The sequence below is a fragment of the Pelodiscus sinensis genome, chromosome 11, assembly GCF_052426305.1.
Source record: "Pelodiscus sinensis isolate ZL-2025 chromosome 11, ASM5242630v1, whole genome shotgun sequence".
In the NCBI taxonomy this organism is placed as follows: Eukaryota; Metazoa; Chordata; order Testudines; family Trionychidae; genus Pelodiscus; species Pelodiscus sinensis.
In genome coordinates, this window is record NC_143062.1 from 2,466,173 (window position 1) to 2,490,577 (window position 24,405).

Here is a 24,405-nt window from a genome sequence, read left to right on the forward strand (position 1 = left end):
CACAAAATTCACATCACAAAATACTAATTACATTAGTGTCTCTCTTGCTAGGAATTCTTCTCAGAGTCCATTTTAATCTACAAGAGATTGATATTAATATACCACACCATATACTATTTCACTACAGAAAATTATATTTAAATACTATTTTCTTAAAATGTATTAAATGTATGTCAAAGAAAATATCTCTCAGCACACATTAAAGATTACTATAAAAAGGCAAAATAAAAGGAAACTAGAAATATGACAAGCCCAATACTGGATTTTTCATTTGCCACTTTGCTATTACAACAAAATTTCATTATCTCATCATTTTCATAGTTTACGTCTATCCATACTTTACCTTCAGCTCAAATAATGCTTCTCTCTTCAGATCCCGAACGTGCCTCTTGCAGATTATGTATTCATTATGGATGAAATTCATTCCTGTGCAGAAGACCTTCAAAACAGGAGCATGGGACCAGATTTCAAGAGGTATTTAGGTATCTAGCGAGGTTTGCCTAAACAGATAGCAGATAGGCCTCTAAACCACCTCTGGAAATCCCACTAGGCACTTGTATTCATTCTGAGGCACCCAAATGTGATGGGTTCTTTGCACAGCGGTGAATTCTGCAGCATTTTCATATGACACTGATAGTCTGCCTTGAAGAATGCAAGTCTTTGGTATCACAGAAATAAAGCTTCCCAGTTGCTTCTGAATGTTCCATTCTAGGTCTCACCCAATTTTTCTTTTGACATTCCCTCCTACCCCAAAGTGAATTTCCTTATAAGTAAAGTTGAGCCAAATGAATAACATTTGCTCCTTGAACTGTAATGTGGAACATACACTCTATGCATCTATCTATGGATGTGTACACTATCTACCAATGTATGACAAGTCAGACTACATCACACCAGCTTGACAATTCCCAGAAAAGTTTGCACTTGAAACTGAATGTAACCAAGACCAGGCAACAAAGAATCTGAACAGGTACAACACAAGCATGTATGTTCCACCTCCTAATTCACATCCTATGTTAGTTATTTGTAGGGCTCCTATTGCCATTGTATCTGACGTCTCAATCTGTAGTTTTAGTCTGTGCACGTGTATTCTAAGTGACTCATACAAGGTTACCCAAGATGCAGCAAAGCAGGAAGTTGAACCTTGATATTCTAAGGCCAAGCTTAGGGCCTTAGCCACTAGACCACCCTTATCTACAAGAGGAAATTCTCCATACAAGTTGCTGCTCTAGCGATCTGCTGTGTATCACAGTGGGTGAAGCACTTTTGGGTAAAGCTGTGAATGACACACCCTATTAATTTCAAATATTATGAACTGAGCCGGGGACTCTGGTTTAGGAAAGAGAAAAAGGGCAGCATGGGATGAATGGAAGAGAGCCAGTAAAAGATGAGAACATGCATAAAAATTGAATTCAGAGATGGAGAAAGGTGTCAAAACAGATTGACTGCTATTATTTTAAAATACATGTTGAAGGGAACTCTGGTGGGAAAGTGTGACCAGGGCCAGTTGGAAAGCACTCAGCCTGCTGGATGATCACCTGCTACAGCCACCCAAAATACAGCCAGCCAAGCAGCAAATGACACGGTGAGCTAACCAGACAGCCAAAGATAAGGGAAAACTTTTTGCTGGCAGGAATTGTGCCCTGTTGGATGCTGACAATGCTACAGACTTACAATACAGGCATGGCAGCGTCTCCAGTGGCTGACTACATACCCAGACAGGTGTCCGCCCACATTTAAAATTAGACTTCGCCTGCTCTGAACCCCGGGGCTTAAAGTTCTATGGCAGGGTTGTCAAAAGTGCTTAGCCTCAGGCTCTGATAGCAGTGGGAGTTTTGCCATTTGCTTCAAAGGGAGCAGCAGTAGGGCAAAGGTGACCTCTTTAAAAATCTCACTCTTGGCATCTTTTGTGCCTTTCGGTGCAGCCTGCTTTAGCTTCCACTAATAATAACTACTCTGAGGGCACACCTGAGCACTGCTGGACCAGAGCCTGGCATAGGCCGAGCCTGCTTTGCACCACCCTTATGACAGCTAGAGATGGCCCCTATGTAAGAACCAATAGGTGGGATTAAGTTTACTCAGTTATCCTGCTTCCCAGACAAGAGCATGGCTGAAGGACACCACATCAGAGTTCTGCTGGTATGAGACCTTTGCAACCTGTTCCCAACCGTCACAATGGAAAGCAGCCCTAAAGCTTTTCTAACTTGAACTGGGTGTTGGCCCACCTCCCAGCAGCCTCCAGAATCAGGTGTGGGATGTGGAGAATCTAGCCCACAGATTGTAGAAAAACTGAATCTTTCTTTGTGCTCTCCCAGCGCCTATCCCAATGAGCCACTCACCTTGGGAAATGGAGGCTTTACTGCCTTTGGATACATAGGTACAAACTTAATACTACACATTTCATTTTAGATATATTTTGTTTTGCTTTTTTTTTTTTTTAGCATGCACAGGCACTTCATACCACTTGGTTTGCTAATGTATGCCCATGGGCAGAGGGCTGGCTCCTTCATTTGCTGACTTGCCACTAGCAGTGTTATCCACCATCCGTTCCTGCTCATGTTCTCTGACAGTTTTTGGATGTGGCAGGGAAGGCAAGTGAGGGGAAAGAGGAGACATGATCACGACACTTGTACTCTGGGTCTGTTTGCCTTCAAAACTATAAGTAGCAAGGTGAGATTCTCTGGTGCACTCCGCTGCCTGACTCTCTGCTCCAACAGACTTCAGCAGCTTGGGAATTGCTCTAATTTGTGCCACCTGGCAATAGTCCCCAAATGGCCATCAGGCAACTAACTAGGGAGGCATGCCCCCAGCCCCACCCTCTCCGCTGAGGTCCCGCCCTCCATCATGGGAAGGGGAGGAGGCAGGGAAGCATACTGAGTCCCGCCCCCCCATGTGTAGGGGAAGAGACAGGAAGCGGCATGCATGCCCAGCCTCCCTGGCAGAGCACCGGGGAAGGAAGAGGCCAAGCGGCTCCAGCATCCCCAGCCCCAGAGCATGAGGAGGTCAGACGTTGGGGGCAGCAACACTTCACCCACAGAACACCTACAGCGGGGGCAGAGTGTGGGCAGAGCCATGCCTGGCAGTTTAGGAAGACAAAGCCTAGGCTTTCAGACGCCCATTACTTTGTATACCTTGAAAGCACAGTTTGTGCCAATGGCAACTTCATAAGGAGGTGGAGGGAAGAATGGAGAAGTAAAGTAGAGCCTTTACTATCCAGACAAATATCTGGACAAATAATTTACTCAAAAACTAAGATAAATCTAGACAATTGTATTGCGATACCACCTTGTTATATGTTTCTGAAACTTGACAAATACTAGAAACCCCAACAGAAAAACACTAAAAAATCCAAACCGGAAACTAAATGCAGTAAACTAAATGTTAGATTTGTATGTTTATTAAAAACTTCCATGTTGCAGTCTATTTTATGTATCTTGCAGAGATGCTTACAAAGAACATTTGTTATCCACTGATAACTGATCCCGCTGTGTTACAAAGGACTGGCAAGCAGAGTGTAGCGATAAGAAGGCTGAACATGGTATGGACGCATTGTATGGATGCCAAAATCTGTATTCCTAGACAAACCCTTGATTAGACATCAAGTGGCGGAAGAGGGAAAAGAGGAGAACAATAGATGACATTAAAAAACCATTCAGAAAGGTGCCTCTGTCACAGAAACAGACTATCACCGAGAGGGCAGTGGGCTAGATGAACCATTGGTTTGATCCAATATGGCCATTCTTATGTTCTAACTAGTGTTAAAATGTTTAGGAATGACAATAAATTCATCCATATTTAGTGGCAAGGGAGGTTAAAATGGAGACATGCACATAGTCTGAAAGATACTGGTTCCAAGTGTATGCAACGCTGCTATGCAGACTGTCAAAACAAAAAAGAATACTGTAAAATATTCACAATAAGGGCATTTGCTAACTGATCTATATTTATTCAAACACCAGTGCTCTACTGGCAGAAAGTAGGCAAATGGAAATGAGTGAGAAAATAGTAATAAAACTTGACAGCAATGGCTTTTAAGAGGTTTTATCCTTCCCTCCTGCGTACATAGCTTTTGCAGGAAGAGAAAACAGGAAATGTGGTAAAAAGGGTCAGCTAGCTTTTTTTAAATTTTTTTTTTGGTTACTGCCATGGTAACTTACAGGACTAGATTAGCGTTAAATGTTTTGTGCAGGATCTAGTCAAATGAAAATCTGTTTTCCTCCTCCTCACTATTTGTAAAAGTGCTTGAGTAACTAATTTATATTTTCCTAGCTGAGTAGTTACTTTATTTTATACTCAGTGTTCCCAAGAACTCCTTCTGGAATGCACTAATTAGTTTTTATGGGAGAACTGCAGAAGGTCTAACATACTGCTGAAGAAGGAATGGATCATGAATATAAACTAAGGAGACACAGATGAGTAAAAAAAGTCAGTCTAGGAGAGAAGCAGCAGCATCATAGACAAGAATTTAAAGAAACAAGACAACAGAAAGCAAAACATCAACAGACTCTTTGAAAGCAGGCTAGCAATAATAATATTTTGCACTTTCGGAAAGTTTTCCGCCTCAGGTTATCTAAGCATTTGCACCCCTCCAAAGTTGGTGTCATTATGACAACAAAAACTGAGAATTGTCCAAGATCACTCAGTAAATTAATTAGTGAACTGAAAATAGGGCCATCTCCTGTTCTGACTGCTAAAGCACATTGCTTCTTCAAGTATTTGAGGGTAAGGTGGTACCTTGGAATCATCTGCTGATGAGGATTTTGGCTTCTCACTCAAAAAACATCCCAAATATCCCTCTATAACAAACTGTATATATCTACTATTGCTCAATAGTGAGCAAAAAGACCTACAAAGGAATAAAAACCCTATCGCTTACAACAGCTAAAAGACTGTATTTAGCCCAAGCATTCCAGGCTGGTTGGAAGCAAAGATCTTGGGTTCTACACTAATAGAATGTGGTCCTCTGTGAATGACGCCACAGAACTGCTATACAGCATCAGGATAACTAGTGATTGCTATCTGTATGCAATGTTCTTGTCACCATTGTTGGTCTCGGGATATTAGAGAGACAAGTTGGGGTGAATCTCTTTGATTAGACCAGCCTCTGATAATGAGAGAAACCAACTTTTGAGCTTCTACCAAAGAAGAGCTCTGTGTAAGGGCAAAAGATTGTCTCTTTCCCCAGCAAAAGTTGATCCAGTAAAAGGTATTACCTCATCCACCTTGTCTCACCACTAATGCTGTGGTTAGTCAATAAACCTTTTCATTCTTTACACGGCTCTTCAGTTTACTAACCAAAGTCTCCCAATAACATGCTATCATGTGCCGAAAGTGTCCGTCTGCTATGTACATTGGACAAACATCTCAGACACTTTGCCAAAGGATTAATGCCCACAAAACAGATATCAGACAAGATCACAAAGAGAAAACAGTTTCTTGCCACTTTAACCAGAAAGGACACTCTCTAAATGACTTAGCCACCTGCATTCTGCTACAAAAACCTTTTACATCTGCACTTGAAAGGGAATCCTCTGAACTGTCATTCATGTTAAAATTCGACACTTGCCAACAAGGACTTAACAAGAATTTGAACTCTCTCACCCATTACCAAGACAGTTTCCCCAATTATCACCTGTAATACCATTAACTCACAAACATCCCACTCTCCCTACCTTTAATATCAATTCACAGACACTTACCTTCCTTCCTCCCCCTCCCCGCATCCCCCTTCTGTTCTGCAATGTGATTTGTCCTTTTCATATTTGTTCATTTTTTTAATTGTATCCTTTGGTATATATGGTTGTGACTACTTTCTTCCACTATTTGATCTGAGGAAGTGGGTCTGGCCCACGAAAGCTCATCATCTAATAAACCATCTTGTTAGTCTTTAAAGTGCTACATTGTCCTGCATTTTGCTCCCAATAACATGGAACCAGTATACCAATAAATTAGCATACCAAGTTAAATGACAACCACGTGGAAAAAAATCCCATCAATTACATGCAACCTACCACCTTCTAAAAGATGCCGGCTAACAAATCACAGATGTGATGCAATGATATATCTTATTTTATTATATCCATTTGCAGCTGGTATGTCTGCACACTACAGTTCGTACATTAGGCCAATCAATATCACTATGGTCTTACCGCAGTCAATTAGGACAGGAATTCTTTTGAAATAGGATACACAATGGCTCAGCTATGAAACTAGAGAGAGCTAGGGCCATGCACTTCCACCCACTTGTAAAGCAAACATAATGACACTGTTCATCATGGAGAAGGGAGCCTGGTTTTGGTTCTAAAACCAACATTTCAGACTAAACCAAAGATGAACAACTTAAGCGTGAAAAAGAACAAACATCAAACCCAACCCAAAATGTTTCTGACCCGCAAACTATAAGACAGGCCACATTATTTCCACCAATGGTACTTACTGAGATTACATTTGCAGCTGCAGTGATTCAGGACATGAAAACTAAACTACATATAAAACCAAACTGAGACCTAAAAAATGTAAGTAGTGAAGCCAAAATTTTAACCAAAGGCATCAGGAAACCAAACATCACTGAATTCTGATACTAGGAGCCAGTTAATAGGAAGAAGAGAAAGATCACTGAATGGATTCACTTCTGAAGAGTCATTTCCATCATCTTCACACACTGACATGCAACTGAGAGAAAGGCTTGTTTCTGGGAAGCCTCCTTTAAATCTCTATGCTCTTGGAAAAAACCTTGAGAATGTATTTGTATGCAGGACTTGCTTGCATGAGAATTTTTTAATGTATCTTCGGTAATGTATTACTTCAGAGAGGTAAGTAAATAAATATTATCTCCTCCCCCCTCCCATAAAAAGATAAATTATTTGACATTAAGGGCATATCTCAATAACTTTACGGGAAAAACACATTTAAGCACACTGAAGCAAAAATCAAACATACAGAATGTGATGATGGGAAATTTTAGGTAAGAGGAAACTTGAAAATAAACAAAACATAATACACATTCATATATACACCTAAGTCTATCCAGCTTCTATCCCATAATCTTAATACAAAGCACAATTCATCAGTCACCTTCACTTTGTGTAATCATTTACACCAGTGCAACGTGGTTATCAATGTTACCAAATCAGAATAATAGGATTTTATACTAACTTTGTGTAAATATCCAGAGCATAGGGTATTGGAGAATCAGTTCTCTGGTGTCCAATCTTTATCCTACATTCCTAATTAAAAATGTACTTCTTCCCCTCCCCTCCATGTTAATGATGGATATTTATAAGTCATTGCAGTATTTTGTTGTTTGGTTCATCAAGACTCCTTGTGAGCAATGGCAATCTTGAACTGTGAGTAAATTGCTATGTACAATTATTTGGACATCTGTAACAATGTTCACAACTTCTTTAAATACGGAGGCAAAATGTATAGAGTATTTAGGTGTTCCCATGCACAAAGAAATGTAACATTTAATATGCCTAACAATATTTGCATATTTTTCATTTTTTGTTAAAGATTGTATAAATTTTCTGGGTTTTCTACATCTATAGCTTTTTTAAAAATTCTCTTCGTGTGGTTAATACAAATGTAAAACATTTTAACTTGACCTTCAAGTTTTTCATCTGGGAATTTCCTTCGTTTCTGTTATGCTGTCAAGGAAAATTACTGGCATTCCTGCCATATGGAACTATTTACTCCACCTCTGGTGTAGTGGTTAAAAGAAGTGGGTAAATTAACCTCATTCCATATTCTTCAAATGAAAAATGGATAAACTCAGGTGTGTTAAGCAGCACACATCAATATCCTCCTCAGAGGACACAAAAAATTCTTCAGTGATAGATAAAGCAGATGACATCTGTGACGGGGCGAGGCAGCCCCGCACTGAACCCGAAGGGCACCGCAAGGGTTACCTGGCTGCAGAGGCCCCTTCCCCACAGCCCTACCGAGCATGCCCAGGCTGTAGCTCCACTATAAAAGCCTAGGGAAGGACTCAGTCTGGGAGGTCAGGTGGAGGAGAAGGACCTGCAAAGGGAGCTCCTGCACAGCTGTTGCCCGAGACTCCAGGAGAGGCCAGAGGGGGCACGGAGGCGAGCTGGTGCGACCCAGGGACTGCCTGCAGAGGAGACGCCGGCCCAGAGGTCGCAGCAAGCTGGGCGAGTACAGGGGAAGGAACCCCAGGGAACCAGGTAGGAAGTGGCCCAGGGCAGGCGCGGGAGCCTCCTCTCCCTCCCAGAGAACCTCAGCGCGTTTCGGCCGGATTGCCCCGCCGAGGGAGTGACCCGCTACCCGGTCGCTCACAGGGCCCTGGGCTGGGACCTGGTGGAGTAGGATGGGCCTGGGCCCCCCTACCTGGGGTGCGTCCCCACTACAACCCTAAACTGTGTTCTGGTCTCAGGCCGGAGGGCCTTGGCCTTGAGAGGGTAGGCGGGAGGGGCCCGCCACACCATCCTAAAATATTTCAGCCCAGCAGGCGCCACTCAAAGTCTATCAAGACAAAACTGTCTTAAAAGGTCTTTGACTAAGCTGAATCTAAGGATTTCAAAAGCTTCCCCATTAGGGATGTAAACGTGTAACCGTCAAATGGTTAAATGATAAACATCAGCTTACCGGTTTCCATTATGGTTACACACTGGCTCCTGCTTGCAGGGAGCTGGCTGTCACTCGCGCTGAAGGCTCTGCAGTTTAGAATTACTGGGGCCAGGAGCAGGAAGTTAGTGCACTTCGGGAGCCAGCTTATCATCCAGCTCCCAGCACATACCATCTTTTAGCACATATAACCCGCGGGTTACACACATTTTTACAAACCCTGCCACTCCTCCCCCCTCCGCGGGGTATACGAGTTTATTTTTACTCGCCAGTGCTGTGCTCTCCGTTCCCCCTGCCTGGAGAAGTATGGGTTGCGCCCGGCTGCGGCTGTGCAGAGCCTGGGTGTGAGTGTGGCTCCCCTCCCGCAGGCTGGTTAGCTCGCCTGCGCTGCACTCTCTGTTCCCCCCGCAGTTTATCCTGGTATGTGCAATTACCTTAAAGTAGCGTATATAACCCGTGGGTTATAAGAGTCCGCGGGTTATCTAAAACTTTTTTTTACACATTCAGGAAAAACTGCAGGTTATGCATAGGTGCAGTTTATACACAAGTGCGGGTTATATACACTAATTTACGGTACCTGCTCACGGCTGCCGGATTCACTCCCAGGCAATGGGGAATGGGAATGGGGCTGATAGCCAGGAGTAGGTACATGCCGGTATAACGCTGCAGAGGCCGCAGCGAGCGTAACCATGTAACCATTTTATAAATACATTAAAAGCAAGAGGAAGACCAAGGACAGGGTAGGCCCACTGCTTAGTGAGGAGGGAGAAGCAGTAATAGGAAACTTGGAAATGGCAGAGATGCTCAATGACTTCTTTGTTTCGGTCTTCACCGAGAAGTCTGGAGGTGTGCCTAACGTTGTGAATACAAGCAGAGAGGGGGTAAGTTTAGAAGATAGGATACACAAAGAACAAGTTAAAAATCACTTAGGAAAGTTAGATGTCAGCAAGTCACCAGGTCCTGATGAAATGCATCCCAGGATACTCAAGGAGCTGATAGAGGAGGTATCTGAGCCTTTAGCTATGATTTTTGAAAAATCAGGGCAGACAGGGGAGATTCCAGAAGACTGGAAAAGGGCAAATATTGTGCCCATCTATAAAAAGGGGAATAAGAACAACCCAGGAAACTACAGACCGGTCAGTTTAACGTCTGTCCCAGGGAAGATAATGGAGCAGGTAATTAAGGAAATCATATGCAAACACTTGGAAGGTAATAAAGTGATAGGGAATAGCCAGCATGGGTTTGTGAAGAACAAGTCATGCCAAACTAAACTGATAGCTTTCTTTGATAGGATAACGAGTCTTGTGGATAAGGGAGAAGCAGTGGATGTCATATACCTAGACTTTAGTAAGGCATTTGATACGGTCTCGCATGATATTCTTATTGATAAACTAGGCAAATATAACTTAGATAGGGCCACGATAAGGTGGGTGCATAATTGGCTGGATAAGCGTAGTCAGAGAGTTGTTAACGGTGCTAAATCCTGCTGGAAAGGGATAACAAGTGGAGTTCCTCAAGGGTCTGTTTTGGGACCCGTACTGTTCAATATCTTCATCAATGATGTAGATATTGGGATAGAGAGTACGCTTATTAAGTTTGCAGATGATACCAAACTGGGTGGGGTTGCAACTTCTTTGGAGGATAGGGACATAATTCAAAATGACCTTAGCAAGTTAGAGAAATGGTCAGAGGTAAACAGGATGAGGTTTAATAAAGAGAAATGCAAAGTGCTCCACTTAGGAAGGAACAATCAGTTCCATACATACAAGATGGGAAGCGACTGTCTAGGAAGGAGCATGGCGGAAAGGGATCTAGGGGTCATAGTGGACCACAAGTTGAATATGAGTCAACAGTGTGATGCTGTTGCAAAAAAAGCAAATATGATTCTAGGTTATATCAACAGGTGTGTTGTAAGCAAAACTCGTGAAGTCATTCTGCCGCTCTACTCTGCACTAGTTAGGCCTCAGCTGGAGTACTGTGTCCAGTTCTGGGCGCCACATTTCAAGAAAGATGTGGAGAAATTGGAAAGGGTACAGAGAAGAGCGACAAGAATGATTAAAGGTCTAGAGAACATGACCTATGAAGCCAGGCTTCATGAACTGGGCTTGTTTAGTTTGGAAAAAAGAAGATTAAGGGGGGACATGATAGCGGTTTTCAAATATCTAAAAGGGTGTCACAAGGAGGAAGGAGAAAATTTGTTCCTCTTGGTTTCTGAGGACAGGACAAGGAGTAATGGGCTTAAAGTGCAGCAGGGGAGGTTTAGATTGGACATTAGGAAAAAATTCCTAACTGTCAGGGTGGTCAAATATTGGAATAAATTGCCAAGGGAGGTGGTGGAATCTCCCTCTCTGGAGATATTTAATAGCAGGTTAGATAGACATCTGTCAGGGATGGTGTAGACGGAGCTTGGTCCTGCCTTGAGGCGGGGGGCTGGACTCGATGACTCTTGAGGTCCCTTCCAGTCCTATTATTCTATGATTCCATGATTAGGATTTTTAATGGTTATATGGTTAAATTTGTACCCAGTTTTTTACATCCCTAGTCTCTATGGAGACGTTAGATGCTCCATAAGAGTCTCTGTGGTGTGCAGAAGGGCCCAGAAGGAAGTCTGTGGGTGATGTGGTTTGGGGAGGGACTATGTATGAAGAGGTGACGTGTTGGTGAAAGATTAACATATGTGCAGGAAGAGATATGGAAGGTCCTCATTCTGCTTTCAATAAATCCAGTGATTTCTAAAACTCCACGAGTCTTCAGGTCACATCCTCACCTCAGATTGCTTCTGAGGAACTAGGCCAATTTGCACTCGCTAAGGGTCTGGTCCTATCTTTGCGAGGCTTGGAAATTACAGAGACATCCATGTAGCTCTCAGGTTTCATAAAAATCCTTGTAGGAATCAGAGTGTCTGCAGAAGTGATTGTATTTGTACCTCTGCTTTATACACTGATTTCAATGGCAGCTAATTGGGAATCAGCCCATCTGCCTCCCAATTTTTAAACTGACCTTTTAAAACAAGATTATCTGACTGGTGCTGTCAGCATAATTGATTTTTTGTTTCAGGCAAAAGGCAAAGATTAGCTGAAGAGTCTGGCATATTATACTAATTTACCATTTGTAAGTCTACTCAACAAACACAAGTTTCCATTGTACACCCACATGCCAAATTCAGTTTTCTTGCAAGCTCTGGATACTAACTAAAGAGTCACCAAATACATAGGAAATATGTATTTTATTCCTCAAAACACATTGTTAAACTCATGAGTCACAACTCATCCTAATTAAAACAAAAACAAAAACAAAACACACAAAACCCCCCAGTTCCCAGGCAATAACACTGGCCCCAACCATGATGAACAATATTCCCAGCTGTGGACAGCTTCAGATTTATAATAGGTCTGTAGAAATACATGACTATCACCTAGCATCCTGGGAAATACAAAACAGCTGGTTTTCTGAGCCTTGCCCAACATTGGTCTTAGGGGAAAAAAAGATTATTGCCTAGTAGCAAAGACACAAATGTGGAGTCTGTTTCATTCTATCAGCCAAATTCAGCACTACTGACCTCAGTGAAGGCGCATCATTTGTATGGGAACCAAAAGGACTATGAGTAAGGGCTACTGGTTTTCATATTTCCATTGCAAAATCGTCACACGAATACTAATTTTATTGAAAGGCAAAGTCATCACCTGAAGATATCCATCTATCTTCACACTGAACATAATAGTCAGGGCCTGGTAAGATGTTCTTTACTTTGGCTAGAAAATTCACTACTGAGAAAATATTCATCTTGCCCATGTCATGAATATTAACTATTTCCCCATTTGTTATATCCAGGCTTCAAATTCAGCCAATTATATTGAAACGTGTGTTTAAATAAAAAAAATCACCTGAGGAAGCAGTTAACCATAACTCCCACATGGCCAGTATGGCTAACCCCTTGTAACATGGTGTGACTCACCGCCATGGTGGTCCTCCGCCTTAGGGACGCACCTCCCCGCCCAAGTCCCTAAACCTATCTTGTCTCAGTGACGAACTGCCAGTCATCTTCTATTCTCTTACCTCAAGAGCAAACTGTAGTCTGAAATGGCCACTCATCATAGGAAAGGAGTATGGACCTGCTTCCTTCTCCTGCCCTGTTTTCCCACAGCCCTAGTAACCTTGGGCCTTGCCACAGGCCCTGCAGCCTGGGAGTTTTCCTGGCCGAGTTTCCTGCAACCTGGAAGCTTTCCTGGCAGCTCTGCCTGCCTTTCCCCAGCCCTGCTCTAAGTCAGGAAGCCTATAGCTCCCCTGGCAGCTAGGTCCCTCCTGCTCCACAACTGGAGAAAGAGTGAGTTTTTCTCTGCCCCTCCAGGAGCCCTTATTTATATTGTCCCAGCTGGGCCCTAATTGGCTGTCTCTACCTCAGCTGTGGGCTCCACCACTCCAGCCACCTCTTAGGCCTGGGTTTTAACCCTAAAAGGTCCTGTGCAGGGCAAATGCTCTATCACACCCCTCCACAGGCAGCTGACAACCAAACAGCCATGGTACCAGAAACGTATGTATTTGTGTGTATGCACTGAGATTCCTCTCAAGATAGCAGCAAGGATGAAAGAAGAATAATGTTCTGGCAGGAGAGGAAACAAGATCTTGTATAGATGGTTGGGAGTAGATTCAAACCTAAATGTGAAAGACTCTTGGCTCTCCAGGAAACTTCAAAAGATTGCAGGCAGAACGTGGGGTTGGCAAAACATCACCTCATGGAGGAGCAAGGCTTGCTGCTGAAGTTTTAGTTCAAGCGTGCAAGAACCATAGGGCTTCACTACATGTAACTTTGATGAAGTTTTATTACTAGGATTCACATTCAGGTTTTCTCCCAAAGGATTTTTACAAGGGACAAAATACCAAATGGTTCCAGTGTTCATTCGGGATCATACAAATGGGATATTTGTTTTCAGATCCAAGGATAAAGCATACCTGTAATGTTAAAATCATCAATCTATTCCAACTCCTTTGAGTGAGATGGAAGAAGTGCATTGGCAGGCTTTTAAACCTAAACCTACATCTAGAAGTGTGCTAAATTCTCAGCTAAATTGAACAGAAGCTGGGGTTAAATCCCCTGTTTATTACCAAAAATCTCTGAACAGTGTGGTCTGATTTTCGAAGGCCTGGCAATTTGTATGATCATTTACACCTCTTCAAACTGTCATTCAAGTCGAATAACAAACTCCATTTAACACAGATATTACAATGGAGAATCAGATCCATAATATCTAGGGTGTTGGCAGGAACACAGAGGAAAGTAAAAAAGTGTTTTACTGATAAAAGTTATCAAAACAATACATGACAGGGTGGTATAGTGTGTAAGTTTTACTGACATGAATTTTTGGATGGCAACATAGGAATGAGCAGTTTAAGTAACTCAGCCAAACTAACAAGCAATTAATGCTTTTTCTTTCTCCACTTTGTGTTCCACTTATCCAATCTTGAATTTACATAATGGCCAGCACTTCTTGTACAGTTTCACGCTTCCCCCATAGGGTCAGGTAGTTTCCCCTGTGGGTTCTTATCTTTCAGAAAAGTGTTAAGAAAGAAAAAAAACCAATGTGATTGTAAATCCAAAGCACTGGGAGATGAGCTCAGGGTCAGTACCTGAGATGACTTCCAAAATCACTTCTTAACGTCAGAAGTTAATGATGTGTCTTTAAAGATTTGCATATTACTCTGGTGCTACATACCAAACATTGACTTCTGCAGGTGTTATGTTTACTTAACACATTTGAAGTATGTATGGTGCCAATATATAATTTTTTTTTTTTTTTTTTTTTTTTTTTTTACAGAACAAGACCTTTGGCCTACTGCTGTTGTTCAGGATATTATTCTAAGTTTGAAAACACAAGGTCCCACTCTGATTAACTCAATTAAATCAGCATTTGCTATGAAAACAAAGGAAAAACAGAAGTACTTGGGTTCTCAGATTAGCAGGAAAGGGAGAGGCTACCAAGCCCAGTTCACGCATATATAGTTTATTTTGGACAGGTGCCATCATGACTCTTTCAACCCAGTGTCTAGATCTGATCTTAGTTCCCCTGTTATCACAGTGGGAAGAGGTGTTTCAGGATGTTACCTGGATGACATCTGAAGATTAATCTGCATTTTCTAGATCCACTGCAGACATTTTACAAGAAATAAAGAAACATTAAAACCCATCATGAGAATATTTGGTGCCACATCATCAAAAAATGATGTTCCATTTGATTTGATGAAGAATGAATCAGAAATGTGAGATGCATTCATACTGATTTGCAGCAGTGGAGTCCGCATTCATTACTGTAATGAGCACAGCATAAAGCTTCTAATCAACGTTTATTACAGATGTCAAAAGGAAACCAGCAGCAAAGAGGAACTACGTGCTCTTGCCAACCCTGATCAAAAACATCATAAACTTCTAGACCAAAAGTGTCAAGAAAAATGCAGTATTTCTTTTGCTTCCTATTAGTGCCTGTCAATATATTCTAGAGTTTTTGAATGAAGTTCTTGCATTACTGGGTTTAGACATTTAAAAATTTAGCATCACTTACAGCAACTATTGTAAATACTTCTGTAAGAGCTGTGGTGTCTTCTTGGAATACTAGAACAATTTATTTTTATCAATATGGTCACAGCTAAAATTGTGTTTAAGTGGCTAGTCAAATCAGGCATATAGCCAGTTACATCTAATCCCTTCTCTGCGTGGTAAGTCATTTCAACATCAGTAATGAGTGGGGGAAGAGAAAGGGATGTCTATGACTGATACCTAATTTGAAATGCAGTTGGACACCAGAAAACACTGTCCACAGTCTTTAAAATTCATCTAAGAGAAACAACAGTAGAAGTCTATTTATTCTGCCAAATTAAGCAGGTAAAAAACCTTGTTTCTTTTAGAAAGACAAAAGAAGTTTAGAGATTTATTTGATTTCATGCGCATGTGTCTCAGTGAGAAGGCAAGAACAAATGTTTCTGGGCCATTTTTATATAATGGTTCAATATTATCAAACAAAAAAATCTATAGTGTAAATAAGAAAAAAGCCTTACCTTCTGGTAACCTGGAGGCAGCATGAATAGAATTAGGGTCTCCACCTTCTTCAGGCTGATAATGATAAAGCATCTGTGACTGCTTTTGGGATGCCTGACTATGGTCTTCTTTCAGAGCAATGGGAGGTGATGTGGTGGAACTAAATTTGACCTTAGGGAAAGTATTTTCTCCATGCTTTTCATGGGAAGGTCTGTGACCATGTGACACGGTCACATTTGTCTCTTTCAGAGCTGGAGATATACTGCTCCCCTGCTCTTTATAATCTTTTCTCATGTGTTTCCTTGGCTTAGGGCGAGCAATTCCTTCTTGTTCATGTCGCTCTCTCTCTCCTTGTTTCCCCTTTGTTTTTCTCTCTGATTCTACCACTTGCTTTGCCATCAGCATCATAGCAGTTGTTTGTTCCTCAGGGGCACTGCTAGGTGTGGTTACTTTTTCACTCAGGACCTGCACTGTGGGGGCCATTGTGGTGCGTAGGTCTCTCTTTTCCTCCTCTTGTGCCGATGCACTGCTAAGTTCAGGATGGGGAGTAGAAGCGTTTGTGGTGACTGCTACAGCAGCTTCTTCGGTGTGTGTAACAGGTTGAGTCAATGGTGGGGAAGTAACGCTGATTGCATGGTACTCGTAATCCTCGCTTTGCTCTTGGCCAATGCTGTCTTCTTCTGTATGGGCTGCAGAGTTCCTGAGTTTTTTGGGAGATTCCACCTGAATGGCGTCTCCTTCGGGTGCCTCCTGGTCATAGCTGTACGGATCATCGTAGTGCCTCTCTGTCTGGTTCTCTTCAGTATCCGTTGGACTCAAGGTGGATGCCCCACAGTCTGGGAGCTGGTAGCACATCAGTTCACCTCCAGAATTTGGGCAATGGCAAACCTTGCATGGAGGAATATGGAATGTATGGCCAGCTACATACTTCTGACCTTCATGGAGACAGCCTATTCGTCCACACTGAGGACAGCCATCAGCTGGTAGCACCGCATCAATACAGTTTGGAGGCAATTCGGGGCAAAGCATAAACTGGCAACTTATCTTGCCTCCTCCCTTGGGACATGAGCATTCAGTGCTTCCAAAGTCCACAAAATAAGATTGCCCTTCGGGCACTTTGCCATTCATGAATCCCACGTTGACACAGTCATAGTACTGGTAGCCTTCACAAGTACAACCATGTTGCAAACAAGAGGCACAGCATTCACCAGGCTCAAGCACCTCTTCAATACAGTTCTCCAGTTGCTGGCACTCCACTCCTGTGCAGTCTTTCTGGGCATGTGAGATGCCAGTCCAAATGAGCACCAACAGAACAGTGCACAAACAGCTCAGATGAGGTGCTATGTGCTTATCCATAGTCCTTTTATACAAATAAGGCACCAAACGATTTTTGCTCACCCTATTTTTTTCCTGACGAACTGAGGGTTCAGCTCCCAGTCTGCAATATTTTCCTGAATTCTCCTTTTCTCCTAGATCCTAGGTTTATGAAAGAAAACTCTGTTAAATGCTATATTCAGCACATATCCTGTTAAACATTAGAAATCCTTAAAAGTTGGGATACAGTCCAACATCTGGAAACCCAAGTATAAAATTAATCATAATGTCTTCCAAGCATTGCAAGCATTGGACTTCAAGCTGCATATTTTTCTTTTCTCTCTCCCTCCTTTTCATTTAAGGAAAATAAAAAAAAATTGATCAATTCATAAGAAACTTAGTAAAATTTAAAAATTGCCCTTTTTTACTTGTGGACTTTAGTAATCGTTTCATCTGACTAAATAAAGGCAAGACATTTTTGGCAGATAATAAGCAAATGCGCAGCTCTTCCTCTGCAGATATAACTTTTAGATATTGAATCTTTATATTTTAATTACAAAAGATGAAATCCCGAATATGTAAATGAAGCAAAACTTTGATTAGGGACTTTTTTATTTGTTCCTGTATATTTAAGCTCTGAATGAGTGGGGTTTTTTTTTCCATTAGCTAAATACAATGACATTTTGCTGACAATGATGTTTTTCCCTCTGCAAAGCTTGTAAACTCAAGACATAAAGCTTCCATTATATGTCACTGCAGTTATGTGTAAACATCACATTAGTTGTGCATACATGAACCCCTCTTCTACTTATCACCTCAAGGGCAAGATCCTCAGCCAATATAAACTGACATAGCTTCTCTGAAAGCCTAGGACTCAACTCTAGATCTTCAGCTAGTGTAAATAGCCATCCACGCTGAATTCACTCAAGCTATGGCAATTTACATCAGCTAAGGATCTGCTACAATATGTAGCGATGTAATTTATTTGTGTCAGTACCAAAAAGGCTTTGGTTCAGCTCCTCAAGGATCTGAAATCCATGGGAGTTAGGTACCTAAATACTTTTGAGAAACTGGACTGCTCTGACTTTGAAACCAAATATTCTAGAGTAATCAGCATGTAAAAGCATTGGAATCTGAGACATTAATACCTAAAGTGCACATTGAAAATGTTTAATCATTTTGACACTGTACTACAGACAGATTAATTTAAAAGTTAAGCAAATCAACTGCTGTCATATCACAAAACATACAAACAACTGTTTACGGTTAACATGGAAAGGTACATATTGCAGAATAAATCTGACTTTAGTTTGCTAGAACTAGTGGTTCAAAACAGGGTTTTTTTATTTTAAAAGTTGTCTGATGGGGAAAAAGTTTTCACTCTCAGCATCACCAGGAACAATAAACATCAGAAAACAGTAAATCTGCCAAAAAAACATTCAAAAGATTACTTCTCCCACTTACACTGGGTTTCCAACAAGTGAGCTCAGAGGTACTACTGGAAATTGGCCAAAATGTGAGAAAAGCGTGCCTGTCTTGATAAGATATAAATCTTTTATTATATTTAGACTTTTCCAGGTTCCATGGTTCTGCAGTACAATTGCTAGACAACATTACTAATTAATAAAATAACAAGTCAGAGTTAAATTAGTGGAAACTACTGTGATTCAATGAAAAATAAAAATACAATAGAATAAGGATGTAAACTAATGTTTAAAAAGTTAACCAATGAAACACTGTGATTAACCAGTTAAACACGGAACAGCTAGCCGCCGGCAGCAAGTTCAGCCCGGGTTGGCTGGAGCAGTCCACGGTGCAGCGGGCCCAGCCAGAACAGCTAGGTCCACAGGACCGCCGCACCATAAGCTGATCTGGCAAGGCTGAGCCAAGCCAACCACACCACACGCAGGCTTGGGCCAGGGTGGGCCCACTGCACTGCTCTGTGGATAGGGAGCTGCTCCAGCCTGTCCAGGCCACAGGTTAACTGGCTACTGGTAAGCATCACACAGTAAAGGTGATGCTTACCGGGTAACTGGTTAACCGGTTACCCCTTTACATGCCTACGATAGAACACTGGTCTCCAACCTTTTTATGCCCACGTTCACTTTTTAAATTTCAGGGCCCCGCCCCTACCCCAAAGCCCCACTCACCCCCCCTCCATTACTTGCTCTCCCTCCATCCTCACTCAGAGGTGCGGGTTCTGGGCCAAGGCTGAGGGGTTCAGGAGCAAGAAGGGGTGAGGGGTGGCAAGTTCTGTGAGGAAGTTTGAGTGAAGGGGGATAGAGTGTTGGGGTGCAGAAGGGAGTGTGGGGTGCTGGCTCTGGGAGAGGGTCAGGACTAGAATGGGGGGTGCAAGGTGCAGGTTCCGGATGGCAAGGCAGCAGGGCTCAGACAAGCTGCCTGCTTGCTGTGACTCCATGCTGCTCCCAGATGTGGCTGGCTGCAGGTTTGTCTCTATGCTCTCCTTAGGGAGAAGGGGACAGCATGTCTCTGTGTGCAAGCCCCTGTCCCCAGCACGGTCCTCACAGCTCCCCTTGGCCAGGAGCCAGTCAACGAGAGATGGTGGAGCGGGCAGCTTGCAGAGACATGCTGTCCTCTTCACCTCAATGGGGGCCACAAAGTCCCTGCTGTGGGCTGGACTGTAGTGGCCCAGAGATCACAATTGACTGGTTGAGGCTCCAGGATTGACCAGTTGATCGCGATCAACCGGTTGGTGACCCCTGCAATAGACAGTACTAAGAACCACTATCAAACCTTGGGCACAAATGAAAAAGTAGCAGAGTATTCACTCAGCAGTCCCTGAATGAGTTCATACTGGGCTCATAAGATTTAATCATTTCATTGTTTATATATTAAGTCTGCTCTGCTCTTTCAGCAGTTCGTCCAGGTAATATGAATTTGTAATTCATTATCTGGTTTAGCCTGTGGACTACCTGGAAAGAGAATTAAAGATAAACCGCTGTTCAGACACTTTAAGGACAGAGCTCTGTTATCAGATCCTTCTGGTGACATATCTAGGTTAACACCTCAGCACGTTCAAGTCAAATTTTCCGCTGGTTGCAAATATACACACACCACAATCCTCCATGTTTCCCTCCCTAACATAAGGTTAACTTTACAGATGGTCTGAGGCACATGGCTGAACTTTGTTGCAACTGGGAGTCAGGGCCTAGCTTCTCCATTTGGGCAGGGTTTCTATGTTAAAATGTTTCCCGGCCCAGAGAAGTCAAATCACGCACCATACTGGTGCCAACATTAGCCTGCGATGCCCTATAACACTACAGTAAGACTGCTGAGTCAGAAGGTTAATAAGGGAACAAAGAACCGCTCATCTCATCAGTTTGAAAACCAGCACAGCTGTGTAGTGACTAAGAGCTGTTACTATCTACACCAGGGGTGGGCAAACACTCGCACTGGGCCAGATCCTATTCTAGAGGGTTAGCCCCAGGCAGGCCACTGCCACTATATTTATCAGTGATTCTGTGAGTATGGGCAATTGAAGCGCCCATTGGCTGCGGATCACCATTCCCGGTCTGTGCCATTTCCCCACAGCTCCCATTAGCCTGGAATGGGGATCCACTGCCATTTTATTTCCCGCCCTTGATTTCCACTAAATTGGAATTTCTGTTTTCCACTGGAATAGTTTCCCTTTCTAGATCTCCTACTTTGCTTATTCCCTCCAAACCCAATAAAGACAATAAACATTAACTAGCACTTTTGTTGATAATCTCAGTAAAGCAACCAAGCACTAAATCCTACAGCTGGGCTCTCCAAGTCAGGGTTGAGGTAATTTGGTGAAAGCAGTGTCAAGAGATACACATTGAGTTCACCTGTGGTTTGGAGTATCTCAAACACTTGACTCAATAAGGTTAGCCGCCTGACCCCTTCAACAGCACTAACCTCCCTAAAGGCTCCCTGAGGCTGTATTAAAGGATGTATTGTGCTTATATATATTCAGTCTTATATTGAAATGACTAATGATACTTGTGTAGCAACCATGTATTTTATAGTTGTTGTTGTTGCACCAACCTATTAAATGTGACAAATGGAGCTGGATATTTCAGTGAGTCTCACACAGTGCTATTTGCCAGTGTAGTATAGTGTGCACCATATGCTGTCCATTGTTTCCTGCCTCTCAACTGTAGCACATGAGCAGGCTCACTTCTCAGGCATAACTTGACCATCCAATGAGAGGTGACTGAGTTTGTTTTCTGAAGTGAGTATTACAAAACCAGGGGCACTTTGGATCCAGCATGCCTAATAAACCCTTTACTGGATGTAAATACATAAGAATGGCCATACTGGGTCAGACCTATGGTCCATCTAGCCCAGTATCCTGTCTGCCAACAGTGGCCAGTGCCATATGCCCTGCAGGGAGAGAATACAACAGGTAATCATCAAGTGATCCTTCTCCTGTCATCCATTTCCAGACAAACAGAGGACATCATTCCTACCCATCATGCCTAATGGCCATTGTTGGACCTAACCTTCATGAATTTATCTAGCTCTTTTTCGAAGCCTGTTAAAGTCCTAGTCTTCACAACATCCTCTGGCAAGGAGTTCCACAGGTTGACTGCGCTGCATGAAAACAACCTTCCTTTTTCTTCTCTATTTCTTCCTGCAGTGTCATCTTCACTGATCTGGCTCCTTTCTATAGCTTTCAGATACACTCCAGCTTCCCTGAAAAGAAAATCTTTTCACTCCACTTGTCTCCATCTTCAATCTCCCCCTGCTGTCTATTCTTCCCTCTTTCACTTAATCTCCTTTGATGCTACCTGGAATCCCTGCAGTCCCATATCATCTTAAAATGGTCTTGTGTCTCCTTCGTTATCGACTGTCTGTAACATAGCTGATTATTGCTTTGCCTTGGTCTAGCTTTGAGCTTTCTTGGTTCTCTTCTTCACTCTCCAACTTCTTCTGAAGATAATTCAGTTTCCTTTCCCATTAATGATTCCTCGTCCCTATCAGTTTTGTCCCTCAAGGTTCTGTCCCTAGTTTTCCTCTGCTTTTCCACCTTTTCTCTTGAGTCTAACGTCTTAGCCTATTACAGTATTTTGTCTATGATAATTCCAACTCCTCTCCCTCCTGTCTCTTGCACTGATTTCTCATTCAAAACACTCATATCAACCTAATTAAAGCCAAATTTATCTGCCTCTTAGAAATCTTTGCTTAGTAACCCAAAGTATCTTTCCAGTTACCCAAAGCCAGCCTCTGTCTTTTTGGAGTGAATACTTTCAAATGAAATATCTCATTTCACTATTTTAAGCTGCTACCTCTTCTTCATATTTTCCCTTTGTTAACTATCATTTTCTCTCTGCCCCAAATAAACTTCTTTGGAGCACCTACCACTTCCCCACTTCCGCACCGGGCAGAGAGAGGGAACAGGCATTCAATGAAGCACAGAATCATGTTTTATGTTTTTCAGCTGGGGAAAACGTGACTTACACTTGTTCCACAGAAAGGCTGCATATTCTATGTAACCCTCAGGAGTTTGTATACAACCACTGTGGGATCTCAGCTCTTCCTGGAGACAAACTGTGTTGTGGAGACAGCAACTAGTTTAAATGCACCTCCTGCTGTTATTGTAGATAGGGTGACCAGATGTCCTAATTTTATAGGGACAATCCCGATAAGCAGGACTTTGTCTTATTACATCCCATCCACATCCTGATTTTTCACACTTGCTTTCTGGTGACCCTGACTGTTGTAGAAGAAAGGTGGCATGAGCAACTGGAGAAGTTGCATCAGCTCAGTGCATATGAAGCTTTCCGAATTTTTCCAGCTACTTTATTATATTTCAGTTATTCTCCCCAGCTGTGATAGTATTTACATTCATTTAAACCCCCTTTACATGGCCAGGGCACTAGAGAGGGGCCTCGCTGTAAGAGAGAATCAGGCCCATTTCTACCTTTCACTGAGTCTTATTAACTTCATCGATGTTTGTTGCTGAGAGTTTGGCTGGGAGGTCGCAACGAATTGAACCCCACACATAGGAACAAAAATCCTTCCTATGACTGTTTTCGAGGCTCACACAACTCTGCAGCAAAACCAGCTGAATCTTATCCACGAGCTTCTACTCTGCTTTATAACCCAGAAGGCTTGGGTGTTGTTTGTTTCTTTAAATAAAATATATCTTTGGGGAAATGTCTTAATTATTAGACTCCCAAAATTCCACACTGATTTTTATTCCATCCAATCCCATTTGCTTCAGTGGATTTGAACTGGGGCAAAGGTAGGACAGAATCGGAGTAATCATATTAATGCCCAGGGTACCACATAAAAGTCAGTCCCAGTTAGTGTGGGAACTAAAGACCTGATGCTCTTATACTGGTGAGAATCTGGAGAAATTCCACTATGACAGAGAAAAATGAATCCCCAAGAGGTTAAGTTTCCCAACAAAAGCAGCCTAGCTCCGTAACATAGGTTACGGCTAGACTCCACCGTGTCAGCTTTTTTTTTTTTTTTTTGTGGAAGAGCAAATGCACTCTTTCAGAAACCACTGTATTCCTCAACTTTTGACAGAGGTTTTTTTTTCAAAATTTGGCCCAGTCTAGATGGGCCGAATTTCGGAAAAGCCTTTTCCAACAAAAGTATTTTGCGCATTTTGTGTATCTTTTTCCGATAGATCCTCGCAGTCTAGATGTACCCATAGGTAATGCCCACAATAAGACAACATTCCACAGGTGGCCATCTTTGCAAAAGAAGAAGCTCGTGTGATCGGCAGGAATACAATCTCTTTCAGAAACTAATTCCCCTGCCATCCCAACTAAAACAATTGACTGTTCATGAAGTCTAGGCTTTTAATTTGACATTCAAGTATATTCCCACTTTAAGCACTAAAAGAATAACTTAGATTCATTTCTATTATTTTAAAATCAACCTGAAAGAAAATATTTCTTCTGGCAGGAGAATGTTTTTCATACTGGTAACATTTTTTCTCCTCAGAAATTCATAGCAAAGGAAGAATGAAGACATTCTGTAGAATGCTAAGGGAGAAAAGGGAGGCAAATGCACATATGGGATAGATGGGCATTAGACATTGGGGAAGACATAAGAGCCTTTTTCAGTTAGCAAGTGAGATGGACATATTTTCAACCAAGGACATTTAAGGCTAATGTCCATATGCAGCAGAAACTAACTAGGGCCAGTTAAAACACAGAATTTCCATCACATAAGAAAATCTCAGATTTCAAAGTGTTTTCTCCCGAATCAGGACAAAAAATCAAAATCTCAAAATTTTTCATTCACTTAAATATTTTTAAAGTATTTCATTTCAGTAGGCCAAAATGTTTCATTTTGACAATAACGTAAAAAGTTGAAAAAGATCAACTCTAGCTGTAACCCTCAGCTGTCAGTTTATTTCAAGTGTCCACAAATGAGAGGCTCATTCCTTAACATTCTTCCTTGTACGAATAATTTTAACATTTGCATGTTGTGACACTTTGCCCCCATATTGTTATGGAAATATGTTTTGAATAAGA

The 24,405-nt window shown here is 42.1% G+C and overlaps 1 protein-coding gene across 3 annotated transcripts in view; it reads right to left on the bottom strand.

Annotated features, from left to right (window-relative positions):
- The window catches only part of FBLN2 (fibulin 2), a 184,529-nt gene that overhangs the window by 110,158 nt on the left and 49,966 nt on the right, over positions 1-24,405 (bottom strand). For all 3 annotated transcript variants that reach the window (XM_075939673.2, XM_006125827.3, XM_075939674.2), the window contains exon 2: positions 15,631-17,086. In XM_075939673.2, coding sequence (XP_075795788.2) covers positions 15,631-17,086 — 1,456 coding nt within the window. The remainder of the gene's footprint in view (positions 1-15,630; positions 17,087-24,405) is intronic.